At 45.1% G+C, this 22,583-nt stretch overlaps 2 protein-coding genes across 2 annotated transcripts; one reads left to right on the top strand and one right to left on the bottom strand.

Moving 5' to 3' along the window:
* Positions 1-2,582: 2,582 nt before the first annotated feature.
* On the top strand, positions 2,583-5,717 carry ptger4b (prostaglandin E receptor 4 (subtype EP4) b). The gene is made up of 2 exons (XM_060050510.1): positions 2,583-3,631; positions 4,040-5,717. The coding sequence occupies exons 1-2, from the start codon at positions 2,852-2,854 to the stop codon at positions 4,664-4,666; spliced, it is 1,407 nt and encodes a 468-aa protein (XP_059906493.1). The 5' UTR covers positions 2,583-2,851; the 3' UTR covers positions 4,667-5,717.
* A 1,524-nt stretch (positions 5,718-7,241) lies between these two features.
* Positions 7,242-22,002, bottom strand: ttc33 (tetratricopeptide repeat domain 33). Its single transcript, XM_060050511.1, has 4 exons — positions 21,400-22,002; positions 16,420-16,501; positions 10,337-10,468; positions 7,242-8,075 (listed from the first exon to the last, which is right to left on the bottom strand). The coding sequence occupies exons 1-4, from the start codon at positions 21,621-21,623 to the stop codon at positions 7,704-7,706; spliced, it is 810 nt and encodes a 269-aa protein (XP_059906494.1). The 5' UTR covers positions 21,624-22,002; the 3' UTR covers positions 7,242-7,703.
* Positions 22,003-22,583: the final 581 nt, after the last annotated feature.

The raw sequence follows: 22,583 nt of genomic DNA, 5'->3' as shown, positions 1-22,583 counted from the left end.
TTTTTATTGTAGCCTATGTGTATTGTATTGATTTATTGTTGGCCATCATTTCTTTTTTCCTTGTAACTATTCAAATGATTCACTTTAATGAGAATCTTTGACCATTCTCAGACATTTTTCACTCTTGTCCTACTATTATTAATGGAAGGGAAATATATAAATACATAAAAAAATATAGAAGTGTCCCCAAAGTATGAATCAAATCCTTTGTTAATGATAATATTAGGACCATCCACACCAATACTGCCTAGGAAGGTTGGTATGAGGCATTCTAGGTAGGGACTACTCCCACTATTATATCACACATATGTTAGGGCCCAGCCTAATGTATACCTACCTACCTGACACATAACGTCATAGGGCCCAGCCTACTACCTATCTACCTACCTGACACATAACGTCATATGTTAGGACCCAGCCTAATACCTACCTACCTACCTTACACACAACGTCATATGTTAGGGCCCAACCTACTACCAGTTTTAACATGGACTCCTGTCACAAAGCCTCATATGTTAGGGCCCACCTTAATACCAGGTAGGGTTTAACATGGACTCTGACAAACAAAGTCATGCAACATCGAGGCTGTCACCTTAGGATATCTGGGATCCATCCACACACAGCGTGGATGGATGAGTTTGGGAGCTGCTGGTCGGTTCTTTAACGACCAGAGCAGATCAGGGTCTCTCAAGCTTGAGACGATGCTGTTGAGCAGAAGGTAAATCCAGAGGTGGATTACCAGTCACAGAGTAATGGATAATGAGGGCCAAACCCATCATTTGGGGTCCTGTTTATTTCGTTTGTATGAAATAAAAGGATTGGAGCATTAATTTCATGTGTTTCAACATGTTGCTCCCAGTGAGAAAGGATGGGTTGTTTCCTGGTCAAATAAACATCGAAAACGCAAACAAATGAAAACAACATCCAGTTGGTTTGGTAGGTTTAGGGTTTCACATTTCCATTGTACGTCTTACCCTCAGGGTGATACCTTTATTGCCTTTCGGGACAATATGGTTTTACGTCACAAACGTGCCTGGTCAGCATAAACTTCCTCCCATGGGGAAATATCTCCCAGCAAAGTTGGACTTTGTTTGTGTGGAGTAACACTGAACCGAAACTGGCGGCTGGACGCACACAACAACGTATTTACAGCATACAGCTGTTTCCATTCACAACACGTGGGCTGCTGGTACAGCACACACTGCATCCCCCTGTATGCGTGTGAGGACTGATGTCCAGGTTACCCAACACGACTCATCACCTGAGCTCAGTGCTTACAGCACCACACAGGGACCACACTCATCACAACGGATTAACATGACCTCGATGGATTTACCATATGATGGACATTCAAAGTATGAATTAAAGAAAAGGGGGGGGGGGGGGGGTTCTTAAGTATATGTGTATATTTTATTTATTTGTAATTTATATTTGCTGGACTATAAACTTATTTACACAAATACTTAAAATATGTATTTTTTGATAGCACATGTTATGAACACTTCTTTGAAAAAGGCAACTTTTTGAAGTTGCGTGGTTGGGAGATGTTTGGTTTCACATATTGATTTAGTTGAAGGGGTTTGGTGAGAGAAACAAGTTCAGGGGAAGAACAGTCCGGATGGTGAAGAACAGTCGATGAAAATAGAAAACATGACCAGTGAACTTCATATGGACATGAACCTTCCAAGTTTACCGTCAGCAGAATTAGGAAAGTCATCCGATGGTAAAAAGATATGTCTCACTCAGAACACAATTTCTGGATTCCTCATGATAGCTGATTATCATTAATTTGACCGATATCATGAACAAACAACAAGTATTTCTCGTTAAGAGTTCAAATTGATGCACTCATACATAATTATGATTCATCATTCATCACATTAATATAGTCCTACAATGCAGCTTCTTTCTTATATGTTAGCTGATATTCACTCGCACCATGAGGTCCATTTAATTATTATAATACATTTGTGTGTTGTCGTGGCAATTCCTCTGGAGATTTTGCATCTAGGACAGATGAGATTTCTAAATGCAACCAGCACACAATAGTTGTAGACAATTAAACTATTTTAATGTATGCATACATTAGATTCTTCTCTAGCAGAGTGAGTCCAGAATACAGTTAGACAGAGTGATTTAAACATTTGCACATCCTCCCCACATTGCAGATGTCAATAATCAAATCAGGTTATGTTTACCCAAGACACAGAGTTGGCTTTGTTCTCATCAGGCATAAGGGGAAGCCCTCTCCCCTGTGACCTGTTGACCCCAGGTATAAAAATCAACATTTTGATGACACTGGGGAAAAGTAGGGTGGCAAGACAATGCAAGGAATAGGAAACAAAGCCCAAGATAATTAAAAGTTAACAAAATGTTTTTATCAATCAAAGTGTGCAAAAGCTTCATTTAAACACACTGTAGATTAATTGTTTTTAAAGCATTATATTACCTTTTGTTATGGCAAGCCTCTAGGACGGTGTATAAGAAGGATCCGCATGCGTCTTTGCGCGCTCTTCCACTCAGCGTCTGACGGCACTGCAGAGGAGGAGTGGCGCTTAGTGTCTCCAGGACTTACTTCCATTACATGCTGTCAGTTGCCAAATAGGAAGCGCAGAACACACACCACACCGCTCTAAGTCGTGAGAGACACCTTACGGGTTGTTTATGTGTTGTGGATTGAAAAGACCGCGCACGTAAAGGAGGAACTATAAAAGACTCGTGCGTGTTTGGATAACTTTGGAGAAGAATGCGCCTGAACGGTGGCAAGCAACCGCGTGCGAACCGGGCGGACATCTGAATGTTGCAAATATTCCGTGTAGAAGATCGGGGACTGAAGGGGTGACGCAGAGCGATGAACAACAAGGTGGGAGCGGCGATGCTTGGGCAGCTCACTATTCCCGTCATTATGTTCATCTTCGGGGTGGTGGGCAACGTCACCGCCATCGTGGTCCTCCGAGTATCCCGAAAGGAACAGAAGGAGACCACTTTCTACACGCTCATCTGCGGGCTGGCGGTGACGGACCTCCTGGGCACCCTGCTGGCCAGCCCCGTCACCATCTGCACCTACATGAAGGGCGCATGGCCCGGGGGGGACCCGCTGTGCCAGTACTCCGGTTTCATCCTCCTGTTCTTCTTCCTGGTGCAGCTCAGCATCGTTTTCGCCATGTCCGTGGAGAGATACCTGGCCATAAACCACGCGTATTTCTACAACCGGCACGTCAACCAAAGGCTCGCTGCGCTCACTCTGTTGGCCATCTACATCTCCAACGCTTTCTTCTGCGCGCTGCCCAGCATGGGGCTCGGGAAGGTGGCGCTGCAGAAGCCGCCGACATGGTGCTTCATTGACTGGCGGACCAACGACACGAGCGTCGCCGCGTATAACCTGATGTACGCGGGCGTGAACTCCACGCTGGTACTGGCCACGGTCATATGCAACGTGATGGTGTGCGGAGCGCTGCTGTTGATGCACAAGCGCTTCCTCCGGCGCACGTCGCTGGGAGCAGACCCGAGGCGCGTAGCAGAACTGGGACGCCGGCGGAGTTTCGGGCGTTTGGCCGGAGCGGAGATCCAAATGGTGATCCTGCTGACCGCCACCTCCGCCGTGGTGATCATCTGCTCAATACCTTTGGTGGTGAGTAGGACCTCGTAATATGAAGCTGTAAGTGTAAGGAGTTAAGTTTTGTTAATTTTAGGAGGTGACGCAATATATTTTTTCCACAGCATTTAACATTTTTTTAAATATTATATTCTAGTCAAAGTCATCTAAGACTTTAAATAAAAAAGAATGGCACCATTTTGAACTTGTATGTAGTTGAGGTCACTCGATCAGCCAACAACAGCTTGCTTACGCTTGGCCTGGTGCTGCTGTTGGCTCCGGGCCAGGCGTGACTGTGGTCACAGAGCAGGCTTGTGAACACGGCCAAACCGTGTTCACAAGCCTCGGCCAAATCCATACCAACGAAATGAATGCAAACTATTTGAACTCAACTATTATAACACTAATCTACAGAAACCTAACCTAGTGTCTCACTGCACGCAGCTGAGGATCTTCGTGAACCAGCTGTACACACCAGAGGCCGACCAGAAGATCAACCCCGACCTGCTGGCCATCCGCATGGCCTCGGTCAACCCCATCCTGGACCCCTGGATCTACATCCTCCTCCGGAAGACAGTGGTCCTCAAGGTGGTTGAGAAGATCAAGTGCCTGTTCTGCAAGATGGGCGCGCGGCGGCAAGGCGGCGGTCGCTTCCTCTGCATGGACGATCACATGACCTCGTCTATCGTCTCGCATGACTCGCCGTCGCTGGCGTCCAACACGCTGATGCGCGTCCGCGGGATCTCCAAGTCCAACAAGTGCCCGTCGGAGGGCAGCCTCGACGGGAGCTTCTCGCACGCCGGCCAGCCGGCAGGGATTAACACCGGCCACTCCGGCTCTCCATCGATGACGACGGAGAGCTTTTTGTTTGAGGGGCAGCGAAGTACAGCGGAGGGGTGCACGGCGGAGGGGACCGAGTCCGGGTGCGTGTTGGAGCCTTCGGAACTAAGCGGGCTGCGCACCGGGAACGGCATGTCATCGGCAGGAGGACTTGTGATGGGCGCCAAGGACCACGCGCTTAACGTGACCTTTACCGACGTGGCGCAGAGCGCGCGGGAGAAATGCATCTGAACCGGGAACCGGACACATTACTGATGGATACTAGACGGTGTCATGTGACTACTGAGATGTAGTGACTATTAAGAGTCTGTGATGGGTATACTGAGATGTAGTGAATATTACTGATGGATACTAGACTGTGTAATGGGACTACTGATGTAGGCTAGTGAATATTACTGATGGATACTGGACTGTGTGATGAAACTACTGAGATGTAGTGAATATTACGGATGGAGACTAGACTGCTGCGATGAGAGGCAGGCCTAGGCCTATGGGAGAAATGCAAGACTGAATGTTTTACTCGTAGTTGTCAATATCGCATTTTATCTCTTGCAAATAGCCTCCTACAAAATACCCCCGCAAACAATTGTAATCTCAAAAACCAACTAGGTCTAGCCCTACATTTACTTTCATATTGACTTTCTTTGTGTAAAGTGAACATTTTATTTTTACAAACCAAAAAAATGGCTGATTCTTCTGACTGGCTTTGCACTACCGTCGATGTGTGTCTCATGATGTTAACTTTTTAGCATTTCACATTGTCTTCTCTGTGAGAAGATCCATAAGGTTAGGTTTCCATCAATTTCAGACCATGCATTCACATTTTTATATTAAACCATACTGGTTGTCATGGCAGCATGCAGTCCTACCCAAGCTATGAAAATAACTCATTTCGACATTTCCTAAGGCAGCTACTGTAACTTCTAGACAGACATACATAATAGCCTACAACTTTAACTAGGCCTATGCTCCAATAATGTGTATTTCCTAAATGATCGCTCAAAGAAACGCTATTTGAACTAAGACATTGATTTAAGTATAAATCATTTGCTTTCTTCAAAGGTTTCCATTGTTTCCATCCCATTGTGAATATTTTCCTATTTATCAACGTTATAATTTTTCACGAATTAACGTCATGAACCGCTGCTGAATTCATGTTAGATCACACATGCAAATATAAATCTGTCTTTATGACCACTTTATAATTATAGGCCTATCCATTTCCAGTGAACTGTGTGGTGCCAAAATTAAATAAAATAAAATCCTAAATCACATTTAAAAACGTTGTCCTAAGTGTAAATTCCTCTTCATGTAGCCTACTAGGAGACCGCGTTACGAGACTTACACATTCCTCTTTTCATTATGCACTTGTCTGTTCATCGCTTTTAAAACACCCAAAATGTTACGCTTGGACGTGACTTTTAATTTGAGTTCCCCTAACAGAATAAAATAGAAGAGAAGTTTGTTGCTCAGTGGACAAATAATTGTCCCGAGCAGCGGACAGCATCCAAGGAATAACGCCCCAGTCATGAGCCAGATTGACTATTGATCACCACGTCTGGGGTCAGATCACCCACGCAACCTCGTGGATTGAAGAGAAGCGAGAACGATTGAAAGATGTTGCGTTCCATTTGTTATCGTCTGCCCGCGGATTGCCAAAGATTTCTTCCCAATAACCAAATCAGAAGGAATCCAATAGGTCTACATACACATCGCATTAGATAACTGCTGTATGATAGCACAATTAGTAAATCACTATCGCATCATGAGGGGACTCATCTCTTCATCACATGTCAAATATCAGCATTTAAAATTAAGTATAAAATGAAAAACACAAAAAATCAGTATTCTCTGATAAAGGTAAAGTTTGAAAAATCTTCTCATGACATATTATGGATATGCAGGGCCAAGCTAAATAATTGCTCCAATAAGTTAGCAGAGATCCCAGAATGATGACTATTTACACTCCTCAGCATATCTGTGAGCACACAGGAATGTGCTCCCTATATGGTTACATAAATAATTGTATGACTTTGGGCGGATCGAAATATAGTTTAACAGTGTGTAGGAACCACGCCCAGACTATTGTCCCATACTGTCTGGGGCTTAAACCATGCCAAGTCACCTGCTTTTGGTTAGTGCCAGATTCCTGACATAACACACCACCCATTAAAATATTATAACTGTTATCAGATAGTATAAAAATATACTTTATCCAAAGTGACATCGTGGGGGGAGGAGGGGTTACTATCATTGTGAAATCTTCATTTAGGAACTTCTCTGATTCTAAAGAAGAAATGGTTTTGTGTTCAAAATTGGGAAGCTGCAGAAGGCCTACTGAGCCCGATTCCAGGGGCCCAGAGGTCATTCCAGAAACAGGAACTACAGAAACTGTTGTGGATCAAGGGAACGGTTCAAAATGGTGTGGTAGGGCAGTAATAAGAGGCGACATTTGCTGAGGAGATAGAGTGGGTTGGCTGGTAACCGGAAGGTTGCTAGCTCAATCCCCGGCTCCTCCTAACGTGAGTTTTGAGGTGTCCTTGAGCCAGACACCTCAACCCAACTGCTCCCGACAAGCTGGCTGTCACCTTGCATGGTTGACACGCTGTCGGTGTGTGAATGTTTGCATGAATGGGTGCGCTTTGAGTGGCCACTGGTTCAAAAAGTGCTGTATATATGCAGTCCATTTAATGGTTCACACCAAGCCCTGCTGACCCTGAACAGGCATGCGACGAGAAGGGAGCAATGATACAGAAGGCAATGAGTAAGGTGGTGTATAGGATCTTAGCAAAAACAAAGTCATTCATATTTTTGAGGTTTTTTATTTAATTGAATGATGTTTGGGTAGCAGAAGCCTCACAGTGAATATACAGCATGTTAAGATGTTAAGTGCCTTGGTCTTTCTTCAGATAAGAATGTTTTTCATTTAACTTCCCTTATTTTGCAGAATAACAATAAAAAATGTGAGAACCTATGGCCTCTACGATTATTCTCGTTCTGCTTTTCTTCAACATATCAAGTAGTCCATGTGCTGCATCCGCGGCCTTTGTGTCCCTCGCAGCAGAAGCCCAAATATGTACATACAATGACACTTAAATCTCTCTTTGCAGTGCGGCAGATAATTAACCCTGCGTTGGGACTGAGCGAGTGGAGGGGCGACCGGGTCCCACCTGCAAACAAAATAAACATCTAGAGCACTACGTTAAATAAAGTCGACCCTGCTCGTGTTGTCCCTGCTACGTACTACCACCTCCGCCGGTGGACCGCCTCAGAGCCCCCGCGCTTTGACCAGCGGCGCTTGGGACGTCTCAGCCCCGCCCGCCCCCGCCGGCGCCACGATGCTCCTGACGTTCCCGTCGGCGTCCAGCACCACCGTGGTCCGCCTCAGCTCCTCCAGACGCCGCTGGCGCTCGGCCACCGCGGTGCACGCCTCCAGCACCTCGTCCGACTCAAAGTCGTCGTAGTCGCGCCGCAGCTCGGGCGCGTCCAGCACCAGCCGCTGGGCTTCGTCCTCCTGCAGGGTCCTCTCCTGGGCGGCCCGCTGCTGCCGCTGGAGCTTCTGGGCCCAGGCCAGGTCCTGCTCCCGCAGCGCCGGGTCCGACGGACTCAGGTGCACCGCCACCTGGAAGGAGCGCACCGCCTGGGGGGGGGGGGGATCACGTGGTCAGAGATACGTTTTAGCACTGAATAAAACCTTCTTTTTATGGAGCTGTTTATCACCGGGTGATGACCGCTACATGTTCACGAGGCGTTGCTGTTGAATTAAGATCAGACTTTGAGATTCGGGATGGCCTTTCCCAGAACTCTGCTATCGGCTGTAACTAATGTAGTGTCTTTTTCTGAGGGGCGTTTCCTCCTGCTGGTAAATGATGGTGGACATTCATCGCTGTAGGCTTTCTCACAAAATCCTCTCTCTCCATTACACTGAGATTAATAACTTGGGGTAAATACGAGTTAGTGTGTGTCCAACAAATGCGATCATCACGGTATAACAGATTCTATTTAGGGAGGAATGGTATAGACCAGGGACTAACCATACAGGGCACAAACAATGCCATGAATCAGATTGAATCTGCCATTATCACTCAGTCTGCCTGGCGCTTTAGCGCCACTTGCAATATTCAGCGCACAAATTACTTCCAAACAGTAATAGGATCATATATCAGGCCTTGGTTCCAATAATTTCTTGCAAGCGACAGCATGAAATCAATCCTCCCACAGAGCAGTATCGACATGACAAAGGATGAATAGGGGATTGAACGGACAAAGACAAGTTGAATGACAAAAGCAACAGAAAGCGATACCGTAGTCGGGTGCAAATTACAAATCGGGGTTGAATAATTAAAAGGGCGATGAGTGTATAGACCACCTCCTCTACCAGGATATGTTCAAATCAAAGTGGTTCTTCTGATGCCAATGCCAGTGACGCAGCTAGCTGCGTATTATATTTACTGTTATGGGGACAGATTGTTATAAACGGCCATAAATTCTCTGTATCAACCTGATGTAATGAAGCATCCAATAATGTTCTATTAGAAACACAGAATAAAACCGCTTAGAACCAAGTAGTCTAGACAGGGAGACATGGCTTCTACGCTGAACCAGAAGTCGCCCTTGGCAGTTCTCCTCTGATCAGCCTGTAGCCAGGATGTGTCATGAGAGCATTTAACACACCTGCTAAAAACAAAGCCTGCTAATTCTTGCTCCATTAGAACATATCAGATCACCTTCCACCCCCCCCCCCCCCCCCCCCGTTCTCTTTACAAGTTTATTCCCTTTTCCTCCAACGGTGTACAACTGCTCATAGAACAGGGAACAGACATCAGGCCAAACCAGAACAACAGCACCAGGCCCACTGCAGTCAGCAGCACCACAGAACTAGTTTCACACTCAAAACAAAAAAAACAAAAAAACACAAACATTGTCCCGATTGACATTATCCACCGACGGATGTCAGTTGAAGAAATACCCTTGACTTGTTTCACAAAGAATGCCCTAAACAAGCACCATCGCTCAACGGGGTGCGAGGGTGTCTGAGAGTCCTTGTTTACCAAGCGTTCCCTGCCTGGCGATAACCTGCACGGTAACGGGTCACAAAGGCCCGGCCTGCACCTCTTTTCTCAGCCTATTGGGTTACTCGACAACATGTCTGTGCACGGACGTCCCAAGGTGTGTCTTGACATGCCCTGCTAAAAATAGACTCGTTTTTCCTCTTCTGGTTCGACCTCTTCATCCCGTAGCTCCTTTATATTGGGGGGTGTGGCTAAAGCTGGCTTAGGGTTTAGTGACTTTCAACACGTCCTATTGTTGATGTAGGGCACTCCGACCGCTCAGCCCCTCGACGGCCCCTCGGGTTCTACATACATCCTCAGCTATATGCTATGCGAGTCCCGGCCCGCTGGCTGGCTTCACCCCGGCCTGCCTGGGATGCAGGGCGGTGGGGTAGCGGGCAGGTTTTGTTGTTTTCTCAGGTCCTGGCCTGTTTCTGAGCTCCTCTACTCCGTGTTCCAATGCCGTGGGCCCCTCAGTAGCGCTTCCACAGCGGCTTGTTCGTCTTGAGGCTTTCATATGAAGTAATAAGCCCCGATAACAACACACACACACACACACACACACACACACACACACACACACACACACACACACACACACACACACACACACACACACACACACACACACACACACACACACACACACACACACACACACACACACACACACACAAGACATGTCCTTGCAAACTCTGCGGTTAAAGATTCCACAACTGACTCTAATTACTCTCTTTCTAAGGGGACATGCTCCGAGGAGGGCAGGAACCACTACTGGTTGGGCTGGGGTTGGACTAGAGGGGCAGATGGTATGGAAGGCTAAGTGGTAGCGGTGGGTAGGCGTACGTACCAGGTCCACCTCGCCCAGGCTGAGCTGGGCCCGGCCCAGGGTCTGCCAGCCCTCCCACCACATGGGCTTCAGCTTCACCGCCATCTCCGCCGCCTTCACCGCCGGGAACAGCTCCTGCAGGATGGACAGCACCTGCACGGCCATGACACAACACAAGGCATTCACATCCACGCACCTTCCACAGGGCACATCAGGTCACTGGACAGAGGTTCAAAGGCTTCAAATTAAGGTAACAGGGGTTCATGTCGAGTTGTACGTGCCCAACGGCCATGACGTTTGTAGTGGCTGTTTCACCATAACATTGGTGTCGATGTGCAGCTCGACAACAAACGTTCAGTTCTGCGATATGGGCAGCACGTGGCTAAGGAGGTAGAGCAGGTTGGCTGGGAACCGGAAGGTTGCTTAATGACTAATGAAACATGGGGGTCCTGAGGCTGGATCAGTTGAAAACCACTGCTTTAAGGGGGTTCATATTGAGGCTACTTGACAGTGATTTAAGGGGTTTATATTAAGGATACTTTAAATTTAGGGTAAGGGAAAATACCAAAAAAAAAAAAGAACATTGATTATTTTGCAGTCCGAAAAGGTACATACAATGTCAATTGGAATGGAAATTATATGTGTATTTAAAATACAAAGGGTCAAGTGATTATTTCACCATTCATCTGTGTTTTTGATAGACAGAGAGAATCTCAACAAGCAATGTTCTCTCAGGGCAAAATGTTTCCCATATTTCCGTTGTTGTCCAGCCTTTTCGTGGCAGCTGCCTGGTCATCAGAATTAGGATTATGACACAGGTCAAAGGATATTAATTAAAACCAACGTTTGTGCACTTGCTTTTCCTTAACATCATAAGAAAACTTTAATCCTGATCTTGAGATGCTGCACACCTCCATGTGCCTGCATCGGATGATCACAAGACAAATGATGCTATTCTTCGTTTGATCGTTCCATCGTTGATGACAAACAAAACTGAATTAGGCCAGCCTTAGCCAGAAAGTAGCTTCAACCACTAACCCAACCGCCTACAGTAGTGTACAGGGCTCGGTTTCAGGGTTAGCTTAATATGACCCTCAGTCTGGGGCTTAGTGCACAATAACTACAATATCAATATATGCACAGTTGCACACAGGACTACACAATGGTGTCTGTGTGGTACATGAAGCTGATGAAAGGTTTCTGTGTAGACGTTGAAGAAGCACACAGTTTCAAATCCTCATAATTATTGCTGATTCAGTGACCCATGATATTGAAGAATTACAAACAATAAAGAGTTGACACATGGGCTATCTGATGCTTCTGGCAGTAAATTATATTATGTTAAACTGTCTCTATTGTCCAGAAAGTGTAATCTGTTTTTCTGCCTCAGAGAAGAAATCAAATGTATTAAAAACCAGAGAGGATGAGTAAAACCAGTGAGAAAAGCTGTGTCATTAACAATAACACACAAGAATCAGCCAAAGGAAAACCATTTCCATTCCGCACGTCCTTCCCCTCAAGGTCCAAAGCCCGAACGGCAGAGCCCTTTCGGATTGTTGTTGTGAACTCTCACAGGCCAGAGGGCTGCCTGATGACAGCAGCTCAAACGCCTGACCTAATGGACCAGGTATGGTTCTCTGAGTTTGTTTGTTATCACAAGATGATCTCCTTCTGATCCGTTTCCACCAATGTTTTATAACACATAAAGTTTTATAAAAGCTACCCGATTAATTTATCTACACAAGTTGAGACCCACTCCTAGCGAACACAACACCCAGGATTCACCTGCAACCACCAATCCAAGATCGGGTTGAAATGCAGTACAAGGAAGCCAATATTAATTCAAACTAAGTCCCCTAACCAGTGCTGGCAGCGGGGCTGCATGGGGATTACTGCCAACAGGGTGTTGGTGTTTCTCTTATCATTTGCATAACTGTAGAACAGCAAGGTTGGGCTGATGTTTATGGATCATGTTATATATATATAAAAAAAAAAAAAATATATATATACAGGTCCTTCTCAAAAAATTAGCATATTGTGATAAAGTTCATTATTTTCCATAATGTAATGATAAAAATTAAACTTTCATATATTTTAGATTCATTGCACACCAACTGAAATATTTCAGGTCTTTTATTGTTTTAATACTGATGATTTTGGCATACAGCTCATGAAAACCCAAAATTCCTATCTCAAAAAATTGGCATATTTCATCCGACCAATAAAAGAAAAATGTTTTTAATACAAAAAAAGTCAACCTTCAAATAATTATGTTCAGTTATGCACTCAATACTTGGTCGGGAATCCTTTTGCAGAAATGACTGCTTCAATGCGGCGTGGCATGGAGGCAATCAGCCTGTGGCACTGCTGAGGTCTTATGGAGGCCCAGGATGCTTCGATAGCGGCCTTAAGCTCATCCAGAGTGTTGGGTCTTGCGTCTCTCAACTTTCTCTTCACAATATCCCACAGATTCTCTATGGGGTTCAGGTCAGGAGAGTTGGCAGGCCAATTGAGCACAGTAATACCATGGTCAGTAAACCATTTACCAGTGGTTTTGGCACTGTGAGCAGGTGCCAGGTCGTGCTGAAAAATGAAATCTTCATCTCCATAAAGCTTTTCAGCAGATGGAAGCATGAAGTGCTCCAAAATCTCCTGGTAGCTAGCTGCATTGACCCTGCCCTTGATAAAACACAGTGGACCAACACCAGCAGCTGACATGGCACCCCAGACCATCACTGACTGTGGGTATTTGACACTGGACTTCAGGCATTTTGGCATTTCCTTCTCCCCAGTCTTCCTCCAGACTCTGGCACCTTGATTTCCGAATGACATGCAAAATTTGCTTTCATCCGAAAAAAGTACTTTGGACCACTGAGCAACAGTCCAGTGCTGCTTCTCTGTAGCCCAGGTCAGGCGCTTCTGCCGCTGTTTCTGGTTCAAAAGTGGCTTGACCTGGGGAATGCGGCACCTGTAGCCCATTTCCTGCACACGCCTGTGCACGGTGGCTCTGGATGTTTCTACTCCAGACTCAGTCCACTGCTTCCGCAGGTCCCCCAAGGTCTGGAATCGGCCCTTCTCCACAATCTTCCTCAGGGTCCGGTCACCTCTTCTCGTCGTGCAGCGTTTTCTGCCACACTTTTTCCTTCCCACAGACTTCCCACTGAGGTGCCTTGATACAGCACTCTGGGAACAGCCTATTCGTTCAGAAATTTCTTTCTGTGTCTTACCCTCTTGCTTGAGGGTGTCAATGATGGCCTTCTGGACAGCAGTCAGGTCGGCAGTCTTACCCATGATTGCGGTTTTGAGTAATGAACCAGGCTGGGAGTTTTTAAAAGCCTCAGGAATCTTTTGCAGGTGTTTAGAGTTAATTCGTTGATTCAGATGATTAGGTTAATAGCTCGTTTAGAGAACCTTTTCATGATATGCTAATTTTTTGAGATAGGAATTTTGGGTTTTCATGAGCTGTATGCCAAAATCATCAGTATTAAAACAATAAAAGACCTGAAATATTTCAGTTGGTGTGCAATGAATCTAAAATATCTGAAAGTTTAATTTTTATCATTACATTATGGAAAAGAATGAACTTTATCACAATATGCTAATTTTTTGAGAAGGACCTGTATATATAGAGCTTTGAGGCACACAATTAAATATCTTGAGTTTCTTCATTCAGAAGATATTGAAGATGGATCGTTTGGCAGCAAACAAATGACTGACTGACATCAATAATACAACATTAAAAGTAAAGTTAAAAAAAGGGAAAGATTTAGTTTTATTTGTATTCTATTCAATATCTGTGCACGGTGTGCTTGCATGTAGGAGTGTGTGTCCATGTAATGTAGGTATTTCTATCCTCAAACTGTTGTGATTTCATTAATTATAAAATGACGATAAACAAATTGTAAAAAAGGAGAATTATGTTGGTCGTTGAGTGGTAAGAGATAAGGGATCAATTTTGTGAAGAGGAACTCAAACATAAAATCAACGCACAATCTGGTGTCAGCAGGATATCCGCTCGCACCAGTATTTCCCATGATGATTTAATGAACTCGAGCTACATACATTCACAGCAATGGACGTCGACATGTCAGACACAGGGCCGACATTAAAAACATTAAATATAGTGCTCACAGTTGTCAAGTCTTCTCGTTAAACTGTGACACTGGACATTAGGAACAGACAATAAAATAATCGGTGGGCCTGGTTTCCGGAAGGCGATTTCCTTCTCAAATGTCGGATAATGGGCAGATACGCGGTGCATTAGGAGCATGTGAGGAGACGGGGGATGTGGGAGAGGGGGATTGGATTACGCCGGAGCGACTGCTGGACGGGGGACCTCAACGTGAAGTGCACGTTCCCGTGGTCGCAGCATTAACACAAATGACTCCCGAAAAGAGGGGATTGGAGAGAGAAATAAAAATAGAATAGTATGATAATGGAGAATTGGACCAAACACAAACAGGAAGTTAGAGCAGCAGAGACGGCAGAACGACCAAAAGAAGAAGTAAGGGAAGGTCGAAAGAGGCGACAATTCCAAGGGGGTCGTTGGTCATCGCCATGGAGACCAAGTGGCCTGAACGCATATCAAAGCGACAACTTTAAAGGAGAAATATTATGGTGTTTTTCCAACATGTAAACAAAGTATATGAGTTCCAGAAAATATGTTTTTGAAGCTGTGGTCTGGAAATAGCTCTTAGGAAAAGAAATCTTGCCCACCGCTATTCCCCTGTTTCAGTCCCTTCATAATGCATTATTTCTGGTGTCTGTAGCTTTAATGCAAATGAGCTGCTGCCCATTGACCAATGAGCTGTCAGAGTGAACCACAGCATGGAGGAGAAGTGATTGTTGCCATGTGCGGACTCCTGGAGCTCTATATCTATATAATATAATAATAATATATAGGTATTTATGTAATATTATGTCTAATATCACGGCCAAAAGCTATGTTCTCCTCGGATGATATTATGAATCATAAAGACTGCGTCTGACGTCTCTGGCACTTCCACAACATTAAAGACTCGTAGTGGGGGTTATCTCGGCCATGGTCGAGAAGAATTGGGGGAAAGGAACTTTGGCCTTGACTCTCTGAAGTTCATGAACCGCGACATGGAGGAGAAAGGGATTGTACACTGGGAGCTGAGCTGCCGGACTGCCGCCGAGCTCTTCCCGCCGGAGCTGCGGGACTGCCGCCGAGCACCCCACCGGAGCTGCCACCGAAGCTTCTGCGGCAGTCCGGTGGGGGGAGCTCGGAGGCAGTCCGGCAGCTCAGGACTGCCGCCGGCGACAGTTCAGCTCCCGGAGTACACCCGCCGGAGCTGCCGGACTGTCGCCGAAGCTTCGGCAGCAGTCCGGCGGGGGGAGCTCGGCGGCAGCCGGCAGCTCAGCTCCCGGAGTACAATCCCTTTCTCCTCCATGTCTCCTCCTCTGGACTACCGCCAAAGCGTCGGCGGCAGTCCGGCAGCTCCGGTGGGGGGAGCTCGGCGGCAGTCCGGCAGCTCTGGCGGAGAAAGGGAATGTGCTCCCGGAGCTGAGCTGCCGAGATCCCCCCGCCCGAGCTGCTTGTCCGCTGGTCCACAAAATCTTAGCTGTGCTCTGATTAGAGGGGTTGGGGAAGTGGGAGGTAATAATCAAATGTGCCCCCTACCTACGTAGGAGGGGGCGCCGAAAACTGACTCGCTCGTTTGGTAACAGAGGCAGGGTACTCTCAGAAATGCACATCTCACTAAAAAAATCATGTACGGAAAAGTGTTGTTTCCATAATATCTCCCCTTTAAGTGACTAGGGTGGCCTGTTTCACCATCACACTCACAGGAATATATGATCCTGTATAAACGCAAGGCTGGATGTGCACATACACACACAGACAGACATGCACACACACACCTTCGATGCATCCTTTCTTCCCACTGAATATGTTTAAGGGGCGGCCTGTGAAAATCCTGCATGTTGCCAAACGTGACACATCCAGTAGGGAAAGTGAAGGAAAGTTACACACTAGGACTCAGGACACCAACACACCACGCCTCCCGCGGTAAGGGCCAGGTACCTTCAATGAGAGGCTCAAGGTTAAAACGACTAGGCCCATCATGGGTTGACGGTTGTACCTGAGATTTCATTTCATACAGCAGATGGTTTTCTGGTGTGAGCTGAATGGCCTCGTCCCATTTCTTAATGGCTTCCCAATGCCTGTGGAGGGAGGGAGGGAGGGAGGGGGAGGGGGAGAGAGAGAGAGAGAGAGAGAGAGAGAGAGAGAGAGAGAGAGAGAGAGAGAGAGAGAGAGAGAGAGAGAGAGAGAGAGAGAGAGAGAGAGAGAGAGAGAGAGAGCACACACACCACCTAATTAACATTAATTAATCGACTCAAAAGTATCGTTAAATAGTATTGGCTTAAGGGAAGGGGTTAGGTTTAGTGGAAGCCTTTTCAATAATGTAGAAATTAATACCTCAGTAATATGAACACCATTATTAAATGATTACTAACACATTAGGTAACAGTTAATGAACCGTTAGTAATCATTCATTTTTGGTTAAAAATATTTAACCTTAATGCATATTGTTAACAAAATCATTTATGTAACAGACACCCGAATGAAGTTCTAATTGTCAAAGCAGGGGAAAACCCTGTGTTGTTAGAGATGTCTCGTAAATCAGTGACCTTTATGCTGTATCTTTTGTACCGTTAAAGCTCACCAGACTAATCAGTTGGTACATAACAAGACTTAACATAACACATTTCCCTGATAAAAGCGACATGTCACAGCTCGGCCATGGACGTTTGACACCAGATCCATGTCTTTCTCCTCACATGAATAAAAACCATTTGAGCGTAGTTTGTGAGAAAGACCGGCTAGATGCCTTTAAATAGAGACACACCTTCATATCGGCCTAGCTATTTCATGCAACACAAAGGGGTGTGTGTGTGTGCGCGCGTGCGTGCGTGCGTGTGTGTGTGTGCAATAAAGTCCAACTGATGCCAACTTTTAGCATGTAAACTGTGGCTCTATCGACTTCTAAACTGCCTTGCACAGTTCTGATCTACAACATTTTAACATATACTGAGAAAGAAGCTATAAGCTGTTTCAGCTCTGCCTAAGCAAGTTATCTTTTGGCCTGTGAACCCTAACAGTTACCAACATTATAATTGGTAAAAATGCATTCACGTAAATGTTTTCATCAGAATAACTTGTCAGCATGCGATGGGTCGGTCCACTCAGCAGACGTGTTGAGTTTTCTCTCCTAGGTGGGGACATCCGAGATTGACATGCTCCTCTGCACAGCGCTCCTCAGGTCAATATTGACAGAAGAACAACATGAGATAACCCTGCTAGATTGATTACCTGCTCATACAGGTGCTTGACAATTAGTGCTGCGTTTGCATGCAGCCTTAGCTAATCAAATAATGTAGAAACACAGGCACTGACCTAGAAAGGATGGGGTTCATGAGGGTTACTCTTTATTGCCAACAGACCAGGCATCCAGGTCTGCCCGAAAGCGTGGTTAAGTTAAGCGAAAGTTAACGTAAATGGCGGTTGGGGTTCTCAGAAATCCAAATCCTGATAAAGAGAATTTCCTTTTTCTTTTTTTAAAGCAACGGCTGCAGCTACAGAGTTACACTTAATGTATTACTATTTATAAAACAATTGGATTTCATAAAAACTAAAAGACAGTCCTTTACGCTCCATTTATATCAAAACAAAAAGGATTTATGCATGTTGTTATGTATTCAACGCACTAGGGGGCCTACTTTACACAATAACTAATCTTCCACATCGACTCCATCCACATATTGCGGGCAATAATCTCAGTTTTCCTTTCATGTCCCAATCATGTCCCATCTACGGTAAGAAAGAGACCATCTCTTACACCTCTTTCTCAGAGGATGAGGGACCATCCAAATGCAAAACCAATTGACCTTTGAAATAGTGTCAGGTTTTTCAGCAGCAGTCCCCACTATTAAAATAACCTGTTTAATTCAACCAGTTACAGTTGATTACATTCATGCATCTACATAGCCGATACGTTGGTGGCTGAGGAGGGTGCAGGACATTATCCTGATCCAAGCACATTATCCAGGTCTAAGCATCAGGACCAGAGAAACATCATTTCCACATCGGAATCCACTTAGATCACACAAAACCCAATTAGGGGCCGCTTAATGGGGGCAACGACATTACGTCCACTGGGCGATGACTTTCATGAAGAGTGGACCTAAAATACATCTGAAAAGGTCTCTTACACTGGAGGAAATATCAAATGTCAAAGCGTGGTTGATGTCAAACCATTTCAGCCCCCTGAAACCTTTTGTGTTCACGGCAAACAGAAATGCGAGCCTTGGATGCGTCGCTCTTCATCACGAGGAGGTACTAGAAACTATGACGAGAAACGGGGTACGGCCCATGGTTGTTCCTAAACGGCTTTCAGGTAACATTGATTCAGGACCGCTACACACATAAGGTGCAATACTTCTGAATACACTTATACACCCAATTCTCATTTTAATATACTTGTATCTTTAAACGACTAGTGCTATTATTGCAACTAGTGCTCTAACTGCTGGATAGTTGAGCACAATTCATGGCTCAGCGTTTTTCATTTTACCATTGACCCTTTGTTAACCTACGTGTGACTAATAAAGCTGCAACATAAACAGTGGATGTTTCTTCCGTATAAATCACAGGTAAATCTCTGTGCGTAAATTATTTATTATGTCCTTTGCATCCATCTGTGCAAAGGACATAATAAATAAACCTATTGATTAACTTGAATGGTTAACTTCTAGATTTCTTACACGCCATAAGAAGCACAACAGTACAACAACATCTGAGTAAAACCGCAAACCATAACCACAAACTAAAAGAAGATTCACTTTAACGTAATTTTCAGATCTCATACTAATAATAGTGGACTACATGAGGACTAACATTAGTGGACTAACATTAGTGAACTACTTGGACTCACATTGGTGAACTACTTGAGAACTCACATTAGTGAACAAAATGAGGACCAACATTAGTGAACTACGCGAGGACTAACGTTGGTGAACTACATGAGGACTAACATTAGTGAACTAAAAAAGGGCTAATATTAGTGAACTACATGAGGAGGACTCACATGAACTACATGAGGAATAACATTAGTGAACTACATGATGACTAACATTGGTGAACTACATGAGGACTATTAGTGAACTACATGAGGACTAACATTAGTGAACTGCATGAGGACTAACATTAGTTAAAGGTTGGGTATGGGATTTGCGAAACGCCAGCAGATTTTGAAAATACACAACTCAAATGGTCCTACCCCCTCTCCTTCAACGCTGACTCTGACTCCACCCATTCCAAGTACCTGGACGCGCAATCATGCACGAGCGCGAACAGAGATGCGCGAGAGCGAGCCAGGCTAGCGTAGGTTTTCGTTTAACAACATGGCACTACATTCAGCTGTAAGTTGCACCCAGTACCGCGGGAAGTAGGGGTGCTGGGGGTGCTGCAACACCCCCTGTCCGAGGCCGTCTTATCACAGAAAACGATCATTTCTAAAAACTCCGGCCAAAGTGGAGATTTCTGAAAACGCCGGTTATGTGTTGTCGTGTCAACGGGGAGAAACGGGATTTTAGGTTCTGAAGCGTCACATTATGCACCAGGAAATGCTTAACGTCATGTGAGCGCCCGCTGTACCGTATTGGTCCGAATATAAACGCAAACCCCATTGTAAGACGACCTATATTTGGAAAAAAGATTTGAAGACCAGATCTTGTTTTTAAGAATAAATAAATTGTATTCATTGAAATAATATACGAAAATAAAAAGGCATAGAATAAAACACTGCATTGCCAAAACAGTAGTGCAAATAGGCCGTACTGATGTGTACACCAAAGACTATTCCTGCCCCGCTGTGTTCGCTCTGGCTGTGGTCGCTCCGAACTGTTTCGGCCCGTGGCAAAGCGAGTCATCCTCGCTGCTGTCCAAGGCATTTTGAGACGCAGCATTTATTTAATGCTCATATGACCTAGTGCTGAAAAAAGGTTATTTTACATTAAACGGTCACATATATCATTACTATTTTTAGAAAATGTACGTTTGTTTCATATAATTGTATTGGAAGTCCTGGTTTTCACTAGGGTTGCCGCGGTGTGGACATTTTACACCGAGTAATACACTCGTCTCAACACCGGTATTACCGAGTATAAACGGTATAAACTTTGAAACTAGGTCAACCGCCACACAAGCATCGGTTTTTAGACCCTTCTCGTCCTTCAGTTGCCGCCAACGTTCGAAAGCAGCGCCTAGGATTATTCTTGATTTCAGTTTTTCTCTTTCAGCGTTTTTATTATCAATTACTCTCTGAAAAAGAGTTTTCCTTCTCTTTGCTGGTGGTGGTGGTGGTGGTGGTGGTGGTGGTGGGGATGGTGGCGTCTTGTCTGCCATGGAAATTGTCTTCTACTGCTAGGTCCAAAGGTGGATTAACTAGTTCCAGTAGCTACCGCAGGATAACAACAAACAGGAGCTTGCTCTGGGTCACGAGCTCTGGGTCACGAGTACTGCACGAAGGGGTTGCGCGCGGGGCGCGGGGGAGGGGGAGTGCAGTACGACCGTTTGATTGACGTACTTACTGTCCAATGCAACTCGGTGGCAATGCAAATGATTGGCTGGAGTTTTTCGAGCCCTGCCCGTTCCACAGATGATTGACAAGTTTAATTTTCATGTCAGTACTTCTAACTCAGTGGCTGTAAGCGGGTTATGATAAGTAATTTTGCAAAAATGGCCAAAAAAGCGAATTCCATACCCAACCTTTAACTACATGAGGACTCACCGTTGCAATAATAGTACCCCCTCTGTAACGCTATGATGCTGCATAGGAAAGTTCCATAAGTAAAACTTACAGTACAAAAGGAAACCCTTTCTGCATTAGTTTAGTATCCTATAATTAATTTCATTTGATTCATGGGTGCCCATTCTTTTTTTTTATTTTTCTCGTTCTTTCTTTCTGTCTCTTGTTTCTCTCTCTTACCCCCTCCCCCTCCTCTGAGTGTCCTCTGAGTCACACACACAGGGGATGATATCAGCCTCATTCTGATCTTACCTGCCTTCCTCGGCCAGCAAAGCACCTTCACCCTTCAGCCTCTCGCTCTTGGTCTCGCAGTCCTCCAGCAAAACCTCCCGGCGTCTCTTGATGGCGTGCATCCAGTCCACGCCGTCCTCTTTACGGGGTCGGTCCCCTGCCTTCTCTGCCTCGGACTCAAACTGCTGTAACGTGGACTTGGACACCCTCTCCCCAACCTTCCTCTTCCAGCCAAATGAAGCCATTTTGAGAGACTAAAGGATTAAGTAGCTGTTGACAGTGGGGGCAACTTGATAAACTCACTTTTAGTTCTACCTTCAGTTCACTGCAGCCCTCATGGTTATTACAACTTTATAAACCATACGGTTGTGGCTGTGTGTCTCGGTAACCTTTATGCTAGTCTTCTGCAGTCCTGGGCATAGCGCTACAGCTTAATGGAAAGCATCCATGTCCGACACTAAAGGCAGAAGGGGTGTTCGGATGACTCAGAAAGTATTGAATTATTAACATACATCTACAGCCACACCAAAATCTGAAGCTTTAGTTATACTTCAGATACTACAGCCATGTTTTGAGCCTTCAAATTCTGCCCCGGAAGAAGAACCGTGTTGTCCTGGACAGTTAAAGAGATAGTACTACGTATTTTAGGAACCACTTCATAAATACACATCCAAGGGGTGATATGTTTGTTCGACTTTTCACTTTGCTTTAGACAGTTGTATGCCGTATTTATACATGTTTTACGTCTGCTAAACTGGAACAATCTAAGTCTGAGCCAGGGCGAGTTCGCGCCGTTCAAGAACGCCCCTCAAAATGCGTGAAACAGCTTGTTTGCGCTCAAACTATGCAGTGGCGGCGCTGAAGTGCAGAAGGGGGGGGGGGGGGGGAGGAGTGGGCTTGTAGACTAGGGGCCTAATGCGAGATGATACAATCAGAACGTTTTTGAAAGATCTGAAATTGGTTTTGCAGAAATTAGAATAATAAGGGGTATTTCTAACATACAGGCATGTAACCCTATTCTAGTTGTACCCCCAAATGCAATTATTAACCCAAATAAAACGTGATATGGGATCTTCAACTAAATAACAAAATAAATCATACAACTAATGTAATAACACTAATGTTATTACTCATGTAGTTCACTAAATAAAATAATGCCATATGTTACTCATCGACACTTTCCTTTCCTCATGGACCTCCTTTAA

The sequence above is a fragment of the Gadus macrocephalus genome, chromosome 4, assembly GCF_031168955.1.
Source record: "Gadus macrocephalus chromosome 4, ASM3116895v1".
NCBI classification, from domain to species: domain Eukaryota; kingdom Metazoa; phylum Chordata; class Actinopteri; order Gadiformes; family Gadidae; genus Gadus; species Gadus macrocephalus.
The sequence above is the reverse complement of the archived record's forward strand: the minus strand, read 5'-3'. Positions and strand labels throughout refer to the sequence as shown.

Excerpts from the sequence above, each read along its gene's own strand:
- ptger4b (XM_060050510.1), top strand. The coding sequence starts at position 2,852 with ATGAACAACAAGGTGGGAGCGGCGATGCTTGGGCAGCTCACTATTCCC. Across the intron at positions 3,632-4,039 it reads TCTGCTCAATACCTTTGGTG|CTGAGGATCTTCGTGAACCA; the intron begins GTGAGTAGGACC and ends CACTGCACGCAG.
- ttc33 (XM_060050511.1), bottom strand. The coding sequence starts at position 21,623 with ATGGCTTCATTTGGCTGGAAGAGGAAGGTTGGGGAGAGGGTGTCCAAG. Across the intron at positions 16,502-21,399 it reads TTGCTGGCCGAGGAAGGCAG|GCATTGGGAAGCCATTAAGA; the intron begins GTAAGATCAGAA and ends CTCCCTCCACAG. Across the intron at positions 8,076-10,336 it reads GCCTGGGCGAGGTGGACCTG|GCGGTGCGCTCCTTCCAGGT; the intron begins GTACGTACGCCT and ends CCCCCCCCCCAG.